Source organism: Coregonus clupeaformis, chromosome 30 (assembly GCF_020615455.1).
Source record: "Coregonus clupeaformis isolate EN_2021a chromosome 30, ASM2061545v1, whole genome shotgun sequence".
Taxonomy (NCBI): Eukaryota; Metazoa; Chordata; class Actinopteri; order Salmoniformes; family Salmonidae; genus Coregonus; species Coregonus clupeaformis.
Window position 1 is genome coordinate 20249345 of NC_059221.1, and position 15937 is coordinate 20265281.

General features: G+C 40.6%; 1 protein-coding gene and 1 pseudogene across 1 annotated transcript; one reads left to right on the forward strand and one right to left on the reverse strand.

Moving 5' to 3' along the window:
• Nucleotides 1–3090: 3090 nt before the first annotated feature.
• On the reverse strand, nucleotides 3091–6456 carry LOC121546705 (dnaJ homolog subfamily C member 5-like). The gene is made up of 5 exons (XM_041857935.2): nucleotides 6327–6456; nucleotides 4653–4790; nucleotides 4290–4503; nucleotides 3906–4077; nucleotides 3091–3671 (listed from the first exon to the last, which is right to left on the reverse strand). The coding sequence occupies exons 2-5, from the start codon at nucleotides 4766–4768 to the stop codon at nucleotides 3565–3567; spliced, it is 609 nt and encodes a 202-aa protein (XP_041713869.1). The 5' UTR covers nucleotides 4769–4790; nucleotides 6327–6456; the 3' UTR covers nucleotides 3091–3564.
• A 3807-nt stretch (nucleotides 6457–10263) lies between these two features.
• On the forward strand, nucleotides 10264–15373 carry LOC121546703 (annotated as a pseudogene).
• Nucleotides 15374–15937: the final 564 nt, after the last annotated feature.

The window sequence follows — 15937 nt, forward strand, 5'->3', positions numbered from 1 at the left end:
AGCAAATCAGATCAATGACCCACTTCGTTTTCTTTCAGACACACAAGTATTACCATGCTACAACATAAAGGTCAAGATTTATACTACATATTTAAGTGTATGTACAAGAGACCTTAACCATTAAACCATGCGTTGCAAAATTTAATGGCCACATCAAAACAACATACCATTTATTACTATAGCCGCTCATCATCAAAAACATGACAAAATAAGATACCAAAAATAAAATAAATTGCATCAAATTATTATATCACTATCATTACACCTCCTCTGTATCAAGAAAAATGTTATGTAACCATTTCCTGATCATTGATCCAGTAGTTTTTTTTGAACACACATTGCATTCAACTCATTTAACAATTAGCATTTTCCAACATCTCAATGAAGAAGCGATAACAGGTAGGTATATCTATGGGATTTTTTCTCAGGAGGGCACAGCAAACACTGTAAAAGGATCACACAGGTCAAATAACCATACCATCAAAAGCAGAGGGCAGGCGAGAGGAGCTCAGACCCCCATCATTGTAAACCATTGAAACACATAATTGGCATTAATGAAACAAACAAACAATGAAGATAATGGCTGGTTATGTATTAGTTACACTGGATGTATATTCAGCTCTATATATTTCTATTAAAAACATAAGTATATTCTGGTTATAGGATAAGAGCTGCCTGTAGTAGTGCTAGCCCACTCACCAATACCGACACTCAGAATTCAATGATGGTAAAAACAAATTAACAGCATTGGACAATTACAACACTCTTTAGAATTCCCTTCAACACAACTATAAAAAAACAAGATGATGATAATATTCTTCAAATGCTCACACATTTTTCCTACACACACAGTACTGTATAAATATTAATAAAAATAAAAATATGAAAATGGTCACATTATATTTTTCGTCACATCTAAACATAGATGAATAGTGCTCGGAATAAAATAGATGTCACACTCTAAATATGGATCAGGTCAAGGTCCTTGGCTTAGACAGTGTGGGGTACCACTCGGAACCACAAGAACAGAAAGCACTGGTAAAACGTATGAAATAACTGGATATCGAGAACATCCATTCAAATGTGCAGAGAAGTGTTGCTCAGAGATGTCTGGGACGCGTCCCAGCAATCCAACGGGACTGTGGGTGGCACAGTGGCAAGTAAAACTACACAAAATATACATTAATACATGTGTAAACAAACCTATATGTATCATATTTATCTTCTGGTGTTAGTCAGTTCTTCAATGCAGGGAAGTTAGGGGCAAGATTACAAGCATTCAATTCAGGTTTCAGGGGCAGGACAAAACAATGCTTCCTACACAAAACAAGAGACCAAACTAAGCCAAGTCAGATAACGGAAAAGCCAAGACCCACCAAATGTTAAGAAAACAATGACGTCATCATCAGCATTTCATGATATTGCCGTCATAAATCCCCACCCCCCTTCTACATGCACAGGTCTCATGGCAACATAACTACAATGCAATTGGAAGGGCACAAACACAGGTAAACATGAGTCCAAATCGATGGGTTTAAAAGTGGTTGAAGGGAAGAAGCTATATGTTTATAACTGGCATCAGCTGATTGCAATTCCAAACTGAGCATTTTGTAGCTCAAACCTTGGATGTTTAATGATTACTCCACCATGCAGCAAAGACAATGAACAGCAACACACCTCACTATCCACAACTCCCTGAGCCGAGCCTCTCTTATCAGTGAGCAAAAAACATCAAGTAAACTGTACCCCAAATGAATCACACTCACACATACACTACCGTTCAAAAGTTTGGGATCACTTAGAAATGTCCTTGTATTCGAAAGAAAAGCAACATTTTTGTCCATTAAATTAACATCAAATTGATACAGTGTAGACATTGTCAATGTTGTAAATGGCTATTGTAGCTGGAAATGGCTGATTTTAATGGAATGTCTACATAGGCGTACAGAGGCCTATTATCAGCAACCATCAGTCCTGTGTTCCAATGGCACGTTGTGTTTGCTGATCCAAGTTTATCATTTTAAAAGGCGAATTGATCATTAGAAAACCCTTTTGCAATTATGTTAGCACAGCTGAAAACTGTTGTGCTGATTAAAGAAGCAATAAAACGGGCCTTCTTGAGACTAGTTGAGTATCTGGAGCATCAGCAATTGTGGGTTCGATTACAGGCTCAAAATGGCCAGAAACATAGAACGTTCTTCTGAAACTCAGTCTATTCTTGTTCTGAGAAATGAAGGCTATACCCGTAAAACACCAGTCTCAACGTCAACAGTGAAGAGGCGACTCCGGGATGCTGACCTTCTAGGCAGAGTTGCAAAGAAAAAGCCATATCTCAGACTGCCCATCTTAATATTTTCTTTTTATTGGCCAGTCTGAGATATGGCTTTTTCTTTGCAACTCTGCCTAGAAGGTCAGCATCCCGGAGTCGCCTCTTCACTGTTGACGTTGAGACTGGTGTTTTGCGGGTACTATTTAATGAAGCTACCAGTTGAGGACCTGTGAGGCGTCTGTTTCTCAAACTAGACACTCTAATGTATTTGTCCACCTGCTCAGTTGTGCACCGGGGCCACCCACTCCTCTTTCTATTCTGGTTAGAGCCAGTTTGCGCTGTTCTGTGAAGGGAGTAGTACTCAGCGTTGTACAAGATCTTCAGTTACTTGGCAATTTCTCGCATGGAATGGCCTTCATTTCTCAGAACAAGAATAGACTGACGAGTTTCAGAAGAACGTTCTTTGTTTCTGCCGATTTTGAGCCTGTAATCAAACCCACAATTGCTGATGCTCCAGATACTCAACTAATCTCAAGAAGGCCAGTTTTATTGCTTCTTTAATCAGCACAACAGTTTTCAGCTGTGCTAACATAATTGCAAAAGGGTTTTCTAATGATCAATTTGCCTTTTAAAATGATAAACTTGGATTAGCAAACACAACGTGCCATTGGAACACAGGACTGATGGTTGCTGATAATGGGCCTCTGTACGCCTATGTAGATATTCCATAAACAATTAGCCGTATCCAGCTACAATAGCCATTAACAACATTAACAATGTCTACACTGTATTTCTGATCAATTTGATGTTATTTTAATGGACAAAAAAATGGCTTTTCTTTCAAAAACAAGGACATTTCTAAGTGACCCCAAACTTTTGAATGGTAGTGTACATATTGCACATACCTACGCACCAACAGAATTCTCCAAAAACAACAAATGTCACATTCAACAAAATAAAACAAAATAATACACCATGACACTGAATATGGAAAGGGCACTGTGGGGTTGGAGGATTGTGAGGTCAAACGCCAAAGAATACAAAAGAACAAACAGCAGGGAAGCAAACATTTTCTTTCTCTTTCTTCCTACATAGAGGCGGGAGTGGACCACTCTGGATAGGGTGGAAAGGGAGGGGGGGTATCTTCAAGAGTTTGGTATGTAGGCCAAGCTCGCTTCTCCATCTCCTCTCCAGGACATGGCGCTCTTAGTGAAGTTTAAACAGATTGCCCCTCTCATCCTTTTAAGGTGGAGCAGGGTAGCAGGCAGGGCCACAGGCCAGGACAGGGGTGGGGTTTAGTTGAAGCCCATGTCGGTCTGGTAGGTGGAATGGTGACCATCTGACGTCAGCTGGGTGGTCTCTGTCGCTGATGGCTGCACCAAGATGGCTTCACCGCCAGCCTCTGTCAGAGAGAGACCGACACACACACACATGCACACGCACAGGGTAAGATATAAAGGGTCAGTGATGATGGCACTCCATAGTAAACTACAATGCAATTGAGACAAGTCAAGTGTAAGTGATAGGGTTGCAAACCTCTGGTAAAGTTACCAACATTATGCAACCCCAGTCACTGATGAAGTGATTTGTGTTCATGCAGAAACATGTTTCTGACACAATAAGCAGTCGATCTCACCTCTCTCGTCAGACTGCATCTGGGCCTCCAGGTCCTCAGGGGACACATAGAAGTCGGGCTCCTGGCCCTCTGGGGGCCGCGGTTTACACTTTCCACAACAGCAGTTACAGCAACAACACAGGCAACAGCAGAAGTAGCAGCCAGTGGCCAGGCCACAGAACACAAACAACGCCTGCAGCGGGAAAACAAGGCAGCGTGTGTGTAAGAGAGCGAGAGAGAGAGAGAGAGAGAGAGATCAAGAAGAAAAAAAACAATAACAATAGCCAACAATGTTAGAGAGGCTTTGTTTTATTTTTACAGGGTTTGTGTTATATTTGACCATAAGTCCACTCTACATGTCGACCCCTCACCTCCCCACCTCCCCATGGCCCCTTGCAGTCTCACCTTAGCCCACCAGCTGGACAGAACAAAGTAGGTGTTGACATTCTCCTCGCCAAACTGCTCAGCCACGTACAGTCCCAGGGAGCCGTACTTGTCATAGATGTTCCGCTTGGTGGGGTCGTTCAGAATGGCATGGGCATTGTTGATCTCCTTAAACTTGTCAGAAGCTTCCGGGTTATCTGGGTTCTTATCAGGGTGGAATTTCAACGCAAGTTTTCTAAGAACACATAAGAGTGAGAATTAGAATCTACCAATAAACACAACATAAGTCTATATTTATATAACTCTAAATTATTTTTTTCTTTTTTATTGATTATGAGTATTAGTATGACTACTACAGTAAGTGTCTGTGCCTTTCTGACTGACCTGTAGGATTTCTTGATATCGTCGGGAGTGGCTAGCTTGTCAATGCCAAGCACAATGTAGAGTGATTCACCAGAGGTGGAGAGTGAGCGCTGTCTTGCCTGTTCATGAGCTGCCATGATGCCTCACGTCCTTCACAATCTTAACGCAGAGAAAAGGAAGCAATGCAGATGTTTATTTATAAATGAGTAATCATTATTCTATTATTCAGCATATAGCACCCTGTGTGTTGACTAAAGCAGTGTCTTTTTCATTCTCACAAATACAGTGTATGTGCAATTCTGCCCCAAATTCACTAAATACTCCCACACTCCAGGAATCTATTGGACACCTTATCCCTACTGCCACTCCAAATTGGTGCACTCTCAGCAGGGTTTCCCTGACTCCAGTAGGACTACCCTGTAAGAGGACAGCATAGTAAATGTATGAAAATGTATGCACTCACTAACTGTACGTCGCTCTGGATAAGAGTGTCTGCTAAAATGACTAAAATGTAAATAATCTGCCTGTGAATCTAGATGCCTCCTCCGACAACAAATTAGACAATTTAGTCACATACTATTAGATTATTTTGGGTTTCTATTTAGAATAGGTCTACAAATGCCAGAATCCTGTAGCTATTACTAAATCAATAACAAATGCACTTGTTGTCATTCTCAGTCACTCAGTGTTGTCAAATTTAGAGCTGAGGTCTCACGCAAATCATTGATATTAATTGCAATGTGTACTCTAGGGGGTCTTTTTTCAGAATAGCTACTCTGTCAACTCTGTCATTGTCAATTGTTGCGATAGGAAATCAGTAAGAAGTTAACAAATCCCCTTGTGCAGTCTGAAGCTATAGCAGGATGTTTCAAACATCAAGATACTATAGTTTAAGACAGCACAAGGGCCTATAGCATTAAGAAAACCTCAAGGGCCTTCTGTAGTGATGGTATGGCCAAAATTATTCATCTTGAGCATTTTCCATCATAGGCCTATCCCTGAATAAAAAACAATGTCAGCTCAAATAATGTACTCAATTGGATGCTCAATTTAAAGTAATAGTGGAAATGCTGAGACTTAATGTGAGGTGGTCCTGTGGAGTGAGAATCGTTATTTACATCCAAGGAAGCAGCTGGCCACATAGGCTAGATTTATTGAGATGGCGGACTAGTCGTAAAATAATTTTCAACCTCCAGCCGATATAAACTACCGTATTTTCAACCTCCAGCCGATATAAACTACCGTATCTTCAACCTCAAGCCGATATAAACTACCATATCTTCAACCTTCAGCCGAACTAGCTGATACCATTCATAGGCCATGTAACAACGACTGATCAAATGACTCATTTTAACAAAAATCGACGTTTGCAAAATGTCAAAACCCGTACACTTTGACGCTGGTTAAATACATGGAATACATGACCCATTCATGGAATGTCCTTTTGCTATAAGGACAAATAAATAATATAATACATATTCAGGATCATTTTGAATCTGTAAATGCGATGCTTGGTGCAGTTAATCTCTGTAGCTGCATCACCAGCAGCACTGCGCAGCATCCATGTTGGTTTGCTTGCTAGCCTTCTCTAGATGCAAGATAGAACTCGCTCAAATCAGCAGTAATTTTCAAGGGCTAGGGAAAATGGGTATATATATAAAATAAAATAAAATCCACATCCATGAGAATGCTTACCTCTTGTAGTCGGTTTTGATGCACTGTATAGGGAAATGATCCAGAGAGATATAATAACGGTATGTGATTATGGTCGCATCCCAGAGAACCGCGCGCACCCACCAAACACAACCATGGACAGCTGCAGTATATTGTCCCCGCCCCCCGACCAACCCCCCAATCGACGTGCGCACACTCATTGATGGGGACTGAAGTGGATACTTGGGTGCCCCTCGTCCTTATTACTGCATTATAAACTGCTGTTTAGTAATACGAAATAAACATAACTACAACGCGATAAAGTAATTTGATTTTGAACGAATTTTGAAGAAAAACTAAAATATAAACCAAACATGTAAAGTGTTGGTCCCATGTTTCATGACCTGAAATAAAATATCCCAGAAATGTTGCATAAACACAAAAAGCTTAATTCTCTAAATGTTGCGTACACATTTGTTTACATCTTCTGTTCGTGAGCATTTCTCCTTTGCCAAGATAATCCATCCACCTGACAGGTGTGGCATATCAAGAAGCTGATTAAACAGCATGATCATTACACAGGTGCACTTTGTGCTGGGGACAAGAAAAAGGCGTGTCTAAAATGTGCAGTTTTGTCACACAACACAATGCCACAGACAGCTGATGAAACTGTGGGTTTGCACAACCGAATAAATTCTGCACAAACTGTCAGAAAACGTCTCGGGGAAGCTCATCTGCGTGCTCGTCGTTCTCACCATTGTCTTGACCTGACTGCAGCTCGGCGTCGTAACCGACTTCAGTGGGCAAATGCTCACCTTCGAAGGACACTGGCACGCTGGAGAAGTGTGCTCTTCACGGATTAATCCCAGTTTTAACTGTACATGTCATATGTCATGTGGGTGAGCGGTTTGCTGATGTCAATGTTGTGAAGAGTGCCCCATGGTGGTGGTGGGGTTATGGTATGGGCAGGCATAAGCTACGGACAACGAACACAATTGTATTTTATCGATAGCCATTTGAATGCACAGAGATACCGTGACGAGATCCTGAGGCACATTGTCGTACCATTCATCCACCGCCATCACCTCATGTTTCAGCATGATAATGCACTGCCCCATGCAGCAAGGATCTGTACACAATTCCTGGAAGCTGAAAATGTCCCAGTTCTTCCGTGGCCTGCATACTCACCAGACATGTCACCCATCAAGCATGTTAGGGATGCTGTGGACCGACGTGTATGACAGTGTGTTACAGTTCCCGCCAATATCCAGCAACTAATCACACAGCCATTGAAGAGGAGTGGGACAACATTCCACAGGCCACAATCAACAGCCTGATCAACTTTATGTGAAGGAGATGTGTTGCTGCTGCATGAGGCAAATGGTGATCACACCAGATACTGACTGGTTTTCTGATCCACGCCCCTACCTTTTTTAAAGGTGTCTGTGACCAACAGATGCATATCTGTATTCCCAGTCATGTGAAATCCATAGATTAGGGCCTAATTTATTTATTTCAATTGACGGATTTCCTTATATGAACTGTAACTCATTAAAATCTTTGAAATTGTTGCGTTTATATTTTTGTTCAGTGTAGTAATAGAGCCTATGTGATTCTCAACCAGAGACCCCCCCAGAGAGCGTTCCTAGAGGGTCACTGGAAAAGGAGGGATAAAACGATAAAATTGAAAATAACATCAGCAAAGACAACACAACTGTTTAACACCGTATTAAAACGTGCAATTTTATATTTTGACCGTCAACAATTAATATTGAGCAGTGAGCACATATTTTACATTCAAAAGTGTGATCTGTGTCCCTTACAGCAAGTCTCTAATAACTTTACACACCCACCAATTATTAATTTGACCATGTTCTTTTTCTATTTCCAATTTTGAAAACATATCTCTTTTCATTAGGCACATTACATATAGACGGATGAAAAATTATTTTCCCATTCCAAAACCATTTACACTTTTGTAGTTTCACTTTCACTTTCCATTTTCATGAAGGCATTGTTCATTTCTACATTACTCAGAGGGTGGTGAACCCTAAAACCTAATACATTACTTTACTTAATTTTAATGACATTTTTGCATCTACCTATCAATTTTGCGATATGTTGTTATTTTGGTCTATTAATGAGTATATTCGAAAAGTAAACATATAACAATTTCAAAAACTTGATGAAAATGTATATTTACTTTAGTTTGTCATACTAGCTGCAGTCATTGAACATTTTAATGAATTTTAACCACTTTAAAATGGACATCCAATAATTTCCAAGCTTACTAGCTACATTTCATAGAGAATGTTACAAACTGGACTACATTTAGTAACTTACTTTGAAGAGGTGGTGATTGGGTCTAAATAGGCTTTTAGTGTTTGGTAGTCTTAATAGGCTCTATGCACGCATCACTTCCGCATTGGCGTAAGGATTATTGGGCATTTCCGGTTACCGGAAAAAAACATTAGACAGTGACAGTAGACCATTATGATGGCAGAGATGAAGTTTACAAGTTGTTTGCTGGAGTTGCCTAAAGTATCTGTTAATGATATACGGAGGGTCGTCCGGACATCCAGTACGACACCACGTAGCAAACTGGATAAAGGCTTCAAATTTTACGTTCCTTCTTTTCTTTGCGACTTTGAAGGTAATATGCTAACGCTAGCTAGCCTGAGCTAGAAGCCTTGCTTTGGTGTTTTAAGTCATGACTCCGTCCTGCTTCAGGTTAATCATGCTTTAAATAAAGTTGAATCATGTGTATATACCTCTCACTTCATGTGTTTGTACTTTTATGAAAGTATCAGGTAAAAACAGGGCTACAAATGAGATCTCTGTGAGAGCCCACTGCTACCACTCAATTAAGAAACTAAAGCCACCACACCAGCTGAGAGTAGGACTAGATTAAGGGACACGTTCAAAGTTCTGTTGAACTTCTTCAAGGTTCCGTTCAACACGTTTTACTCGTTTAATGTTACCACAGCTTTGATTGCCATTGCTAAGAGAACACTTTAGAACTTTAGTGGTTTTCACGATAGCTGAACAGTGGTAGCCTAATACAGACCAGGGTAGCTGAGTGGGAATTGCCATGCTTTGTTGTTGGGTCTGTTGTAAACAAATTGGAGTTTGGTTTGAAATGTAAACAATAATGAGATTACTACTTTTTCCTGACTTGATGACTGCAATGACAGTAACATATTCCACTCAGCTATTCTTCAAACTGCTGATGTTCTACTCAAAACTGTCCTGTCATCTTTACTTCGTTCTTTATAAACATATGGCCCAACTTCCGTGCTTTTGTACTTGATGTTTCTACTTTTCAAGAGGAATTAGGTGCAAAACCTTCACTCTACTGTTGTTATTGGTACTAGGCTACAATTTTGCACCACTCACCTACTGCTCTGCCAATACTGTTTGAAGGTAGGTAAATGGCACAAGACAATAGGTAAGTGGTGGGAGACAGTATAGCCAAGTGGTGCAAGACGGTAGGAAAGTGATGCAGAAAGCACAAAAGTGACACGAGACAGTATATAAGTTGCTTACACCAGTAAAAAGTAGAAAGAACAAGTTTTGCTCCTACTCCTGCTGCTGTAGACCCTCGTCTTTCAAAACCCATTAAATTATGCTTCTGTGTATTTCAGATGACATTGCGTGATTCACAGCCAGTTGTGCTTGTTAAAAGCTACTGTTCCTGTGTGGCTGGGTGTGGGATATGCAATCATTTGGTTGCATTACTATATCAGACTGCCCATTACTCTGAATGTGGCATGTCTGTCGTCCCTCCTGTACTTTCGTGCACTGAAACAGAGCAGAAGTGGCATAAACCACGAACGATGGTTCCATTGAAACAGCACTGGAACAGCTCCCTTCTTCAGACGTCTGCGCCCAGCTGGAGTCGGAGGCTCTATCACATCTTCACTTAGAAAGTGTCGGCTGCAGGCTCGTGTGTTTGATGTAAGAAAGTTGACTCGTCGAATGTTAATCACCCACCGTTTATGTAATTCACTGTCTTTGGGAAAAGTAAAAAAACTAACAGAAGAATTGTATCTGGCAGACACTGTACATTGCGGCACACAGCAGTGATGGCTGGAAGAGCTGTCATCCCGTTTTTGAAAGGACACTTTCGTACGTTTACACGTCATCGTGTTATAAGTCAAGACGAAGTATTACACGTAAAAACATTAAGATAAACAACTACGATAATTAACCGTTTCGGATGTTTTTGACGACAAGCATTCAATGCTAGCATACGGTGGCACAGCATTCTACGATAACCGGAAGTTTACATCCATCCTGAGATTTAACCGGAAATCGCCTATTCAGTGTACTTGGCTTTAACTGCCATTTCCCGGAAGTCAGACTTTTTTCTTTTTCTTTCAGCTTCAGAAACATCTGCATTCACCAAAATGTGTGTGGCTATCCTTAGATATATTCTCCAGACTTGCCCAGAGGGAATTGTTGATATGCTGTACATTTTCTATTCTAGATAACATTTTATTAGAAAAAATGCATTTTGCGTACATGTCTTAAGTGTTTTACAGATAGAAAGATTAAATAAGTATTTATCCACAATCTGCTCTGGACAAGTACGGTCCTGGAGTGTCTTAACAAAATGAAACAAAAATATTTAGGCTGACTTCATCCAGTGTCCAGAAAAAGTAATTTGCGTGGTATGCAAATATGCGCATATTTAATGAGCCATCGCCTCATTTGCATATTTCGAAAAAATATTTTTTGGTACAAAAACATATTTTATTTCTGTCTAGATTCAACTGGTAAAATTTGATTGTGATATGATTAAGATAACATGGTGTGGTGCCTGGCCTTAAACAGACTTACCAAAGGTGGGTCTGTTGTAGACCCACTTCCCCTCTGCTTACCTTGTGTAAAAATAAGTCCCCCACAAGTTATTACTTTTTTTGTCCACATGGTGCACGTGCAGGACTTATTTTGACATGAGGTAAGTAGAGAAGAAGTGGGTCTACAACAGACCCACATTTGGAAAGTCTGTTTAGTAATACAATCCTTTTAGATATTGTCTCCTCATGCCCTCAGTCATAATGACCAACCAACCTGCCCACCGGCACAGTAATTTGAAATTGAATTATATTTAACTTCTGGCTTTCCATAGACTGTTTGAGCAACCCAATACAATTGAAAGCAATGCTAGTGTATGTGAAAATGTTGCTTTGCTAAAAGCACCTACATTTCAGGCTGAATTGTTTTGGTGTGTAAGGCCAGAATACTCTGTTCTGGTGATCATTGGAGATCAAAATGAACAGGACAGACTAGATGTGCCACATGGATAGGTATGATATCACTGTTAATTGCCAGCTAACCTTTCAAAATTAAATTAACGTTAGCTAGCTAACGTTGTTTTGGTTTTTCAAACACCACCCTAGTCACTCTCGACATAACCGGCAGGTCTGTGCAATTACTAGCTACCTGCTACATAACACATTTTTTATTCTAACTTTGCAGGATCCCAATGTTAATGATGAGTTACACGGAAAAGCACGAAGATATTACAAAAGAAGAATGGATGGACAAACTGAATAATGTACACATACAGAGGGCCGTCATGAACCGGCTTATTATGAATTACCTGGTGACTGGTAGGCCATCATTCACACTTTGCATTTGTGTCATTTGCTGCTAAAACAACCTCCAATCTGAGCCGCGCTCAATCCCAGTTTACTGTTCTGCTCCGAACATCTTTGGCTTTTCAGCTTGCCTCTACTTGCAGAATCACTCACCTTTTTCCTTGATCTATCCTATATCCGGTTGATTGTTCTTGTGATTTTGATGGTCTCACTCTTGTCTGTGTTTGTGCAGAGTGGTTTAAAGAGGCACCCGAGAAGTTCCGGATGGAGTCTGGGATCGAGCCCAGTGTGGACCTGGACTCGCTGGATGAGAGGATAAAGATCAGAGAGATGATCCTAAAGGGGCAAATTCAGGAGGCCATCGCACTCATCAACCGCTTACACCCAAAACTACTTGACACCAACTGCTACCTGTACTTTCACCTGCAGGTAAGGATGCCCTCAGTGGACTGTTTTGGGACCAGAGCCTGTCCAAATCATAAGCATCTCAATGTGGATGTCCATTGAATACACCAAAACACTTGATGAAACCTCTGTCATCCCTCTCCATTTCTTTCCCCTTTCCTCTTTGTAGCAACAGCACTTGATTGAGTTAATCAGGCTGGGGAGACAGAGTCTGCGTTGGAGTTTGCCCAGACACAGCTGGCAGAGCAGGGGGAGGAGAGCAGAGAGTGCCTAACAGAGATGGAGAGGACGCTGGCTCTTCTTGCCTTCGACACCCCAGAGGAGTCGCCCTTTGGAGACCTGCTTAACATGATCCAGCGACAGAAGGTGTTTGTGTGTGTGTGTGTGGTCTATCATCTGCATCATTGTATTATATTATTAGAGCCTCTTTACACTACACTAGTTTGACGACACACTAGTTCCATGACACATACAGTGGGGAAAAAAAGTATTTAGTCAGCCACCAATTGTGCAAGTTCTCCCACTTAAAAAGATGAGAGAGGCCTGTAATTTTCATCATAGGTACACGTCAACTATGACAGACAAAATTTGGAAAAAAAATCCAGAAAATCACATTGTAGGATTTTTAATGAATTTATTTGCAAATTATGGTGGAAAATAAGTATTTGGTCAATAACAAAATTTTCTCAATACTTTGTTATATACCCTTTGTTTGCAATGACACAGGTCAAACGTTTTCTGTAAGTCTTCACAAGGTTTTCACACCTGTTGCTGGTATTTTGGCCCATTCCTCCATGCAGATCTCCTCTAGAGCAGTGATGTTTTGGGGCTGTCGCTGGGCAACACGGACTTTCAACTCCCTCCAAAGATTTTCTATGGGGTTGAGATCTGGAGACTGGCTAGGCCACTCCAGGACCTTGAAATGCTGCTTACGAAGCCACTCCTTCATTACCCGGGCGGTGTGTTTGGGATCATTGTCATGCTGAAAGACCCAGCCACGTTTCATCTTCAATGCCCTTGCTGATGGAAGGAGGTTTTCACTCAAAATCTCACGATACATGGCCCCATTCATTATTTCCTTTACACGGATCAGTCGTCCTGGTCCCTTTGCAGAAAAACAGCCCCAAAGCATGATGTTTCCACCCCCATGCTTCACAGTAGGTATGGTGTTCTTTGGATGCAACTTAGCATTCTTTGTCCTCCAAACACGACGAGTTGAGTTTTTACCAAAAAGTTCTATTTTGGTTTCATCTGACCATATGACATTCTCCCAATCCTCTTCTGGATCATCCAATTGCACTCTAGCAAACTTCAGACGGGCCTGGACATGTACTGGCTTAAGCAGGGGGACACGTCTGGCACTGCAGGATTTGAGTCCCTGGCGGCGTAGTGTGTTACTGATGGTAGGCTTTGTTACTTTGGTCCCAGCTCTCTGCAGGTCATTCACTAGGTCCCCCCGTGTGGTTCTGGGATTTTTGCTCACCGTTCTTGTGATCATTTTGACCCCACGGGGCGAGATCTTGCGTGGAGCCCCAGATCGAGGGAGATTATCAGTGGTCTTGTATGTCTTCCATTTCCTAATAATTGCTCCCACAGTTGATTTCTTCAAACCAAGCTGCTTACCTATTGCAGATTCAGTCTTCCCAGTCTGGTGCAGGTCTACAATTTTGTTTCTGGTGTCCTTTGACAGCTCTTTGGTCTTGGCCATAGTGGAGTTTGGAGTGTGACTGTTTGAGGTTGTGGACAGGTGTCTTTTATACTGATAACAAGTTCAAACAGGTGCCATTAATACAGGTAACGAGTGGAGGACAGAGGAGCCTCTTAAAGAAGAAGTTACAGGTCTGTGAGAGCCAGAAATCTTGCTTGTTTGTAGGTGACCAAATACTTATTTTCCACCATAATTTGCAAATAAATTCATTAAAAATCCTACAATGTGATTTTCTGGATTTTTTTTCCTCAATTTGTCTGTCATAGTTGACGTGTACCTATGATGAAAATTACAGGCCTCTCTCATCTTTTTAAGTGGGAGAACTTGCACAATTGGTGGCTGACTAAATACTTTTTTCCCCCAATGTATATTATTAGTGTAAAAATACATTTTGTGACTCTTTGCATTGATCAAGTGTGCAACATTATGTGCAATATGGTTTAGATGACAAGCTCCTGTATAGTTTGAATAGTTATCCTTATTTTGTTTTTCTAAATACTAAGGTATTTACGGTATGCTAATAGCTGCACACACACATGAATCAGGAATGTGGCTTTGGCCACCACACCACATCCAAAGCTAATGTAAGGATAGTTTAAACAGAAAAGTTGAAAATCTGAAGTTGAAGAGACACAGATCTTACTTCACGTATTTTACGAATAGCCTTAATGTGCATGTGAAAAGGGGTCTATGTGTGACTGTATTCCTGTAATTGACACTTCTGAATGCTATTCAGGTGTGGAGTGAGGTGAACCAGGCTGTGTTGGACTATGAGAACAGGGAGTCAACGCCCAAACTGGCCAAGCTACTCAAGCTGCTGTTGTGGGTTCAGAATGAGCTGGACCAGAAGAAAGTCAAATACCCCAAAATGACAGACTTCAGCAAAGGCATTATTGAGGATCTCAAGTAAAATGACCGAGCAGTGAAATGGACTACCACACTCACTTTCTCCTATTTATAATCAGTCAACGACTGGATGATAACGTAATAATATATATATTATATAAATACTTTTTTCATGTTGCATATGAGAGGACTTAATTGAGTGTGCAAACTCTATATTATTTTAAAAAGTGACTAACACTATGATGATTTAAACATTCAACAGAGAGTACCCACATTTAGACACTTTGAGAGACCACACATTTAAATGGCTGGTTTAAATTTGATTACCTGAAAAATAAGTATTAATCACTTTTACTTGAGTGTCATGGTTGGTTCTGAATCTCATTTTTATTTGTTTTATAACCCACTGAGTGGTCACGTTGAGTGTGGGAGTTAAGATTTTATACAAACCATATAGAGCTTGTTAAAGGTCCAATGTAGTTGTTTTTATCTCAATATCAAATCATTTCTGGGTAACAATTAAGTACCTTACTGTGACTTTTCAATTAAAATTGTCAACAAGAAACAAAAATAGCTTCTTAGCGACGAGCAATTTCTCAAGCAAGTATTTTGCTAGGATTGTCTGGGAGTGGTCTGAGTGGGGAGGGGAAAACTGAAAACTATCTGTTATTGACAGTGAGGTTTGTAACTCTTTCTTATTGATGATGTCAGCAGGCAGGCCAAAACTCTATCTCAGGTGGTCTTTTCAAACAGCTCTTACACTAAAATGGCATAATCGTTTTCACAATTTCACAGTATTTTTTCCAACCTCAGTGTGGAAATATATATTAAACACAGGAAAAACACATTTTTGACTGCACTGGGCCTTTAAGCCAAAACATTTTTTTAAGATAAGGGGTTTGGGTCACGTGGAGACTGTGTTACCCAGCCTTTATCTACAGTACTTTGATTAGTTATAACCAATTCTCTATCTTCTGGACATCTGGTCTGTCTACTGATGGATGAAATTATTACACACATGGAAATACGGGTTTCTTTTAAATGGTTTGCAGAGTTTACATTCCCTTCTGTCTTTGAAAGATACCTGA

Coding starts and splice junctions, on each gene's coding strand:
- LOC121546705 (XM_041857935.2), bottom strand. CDS start 4,768: ATGGCAGCTCATGAACAGGCAAGACAGCGCTCACTCTCCACCTCTGGT. Junction 4,078..4,289: donor TGTCCAGCTGGTGGGCTAAG/GTGAGACTGCAA, acceptor TTCCCGCTGCAG/GCGTTGTTTGTGTTCTGTGG. Junction 3,672..3,905: donor GATGCAGTCTGACGAGAGAG/GTGAGATCGACT, acceptor TCTCTCTGACAG/AGGCTGGCGGTGAAGCCATC.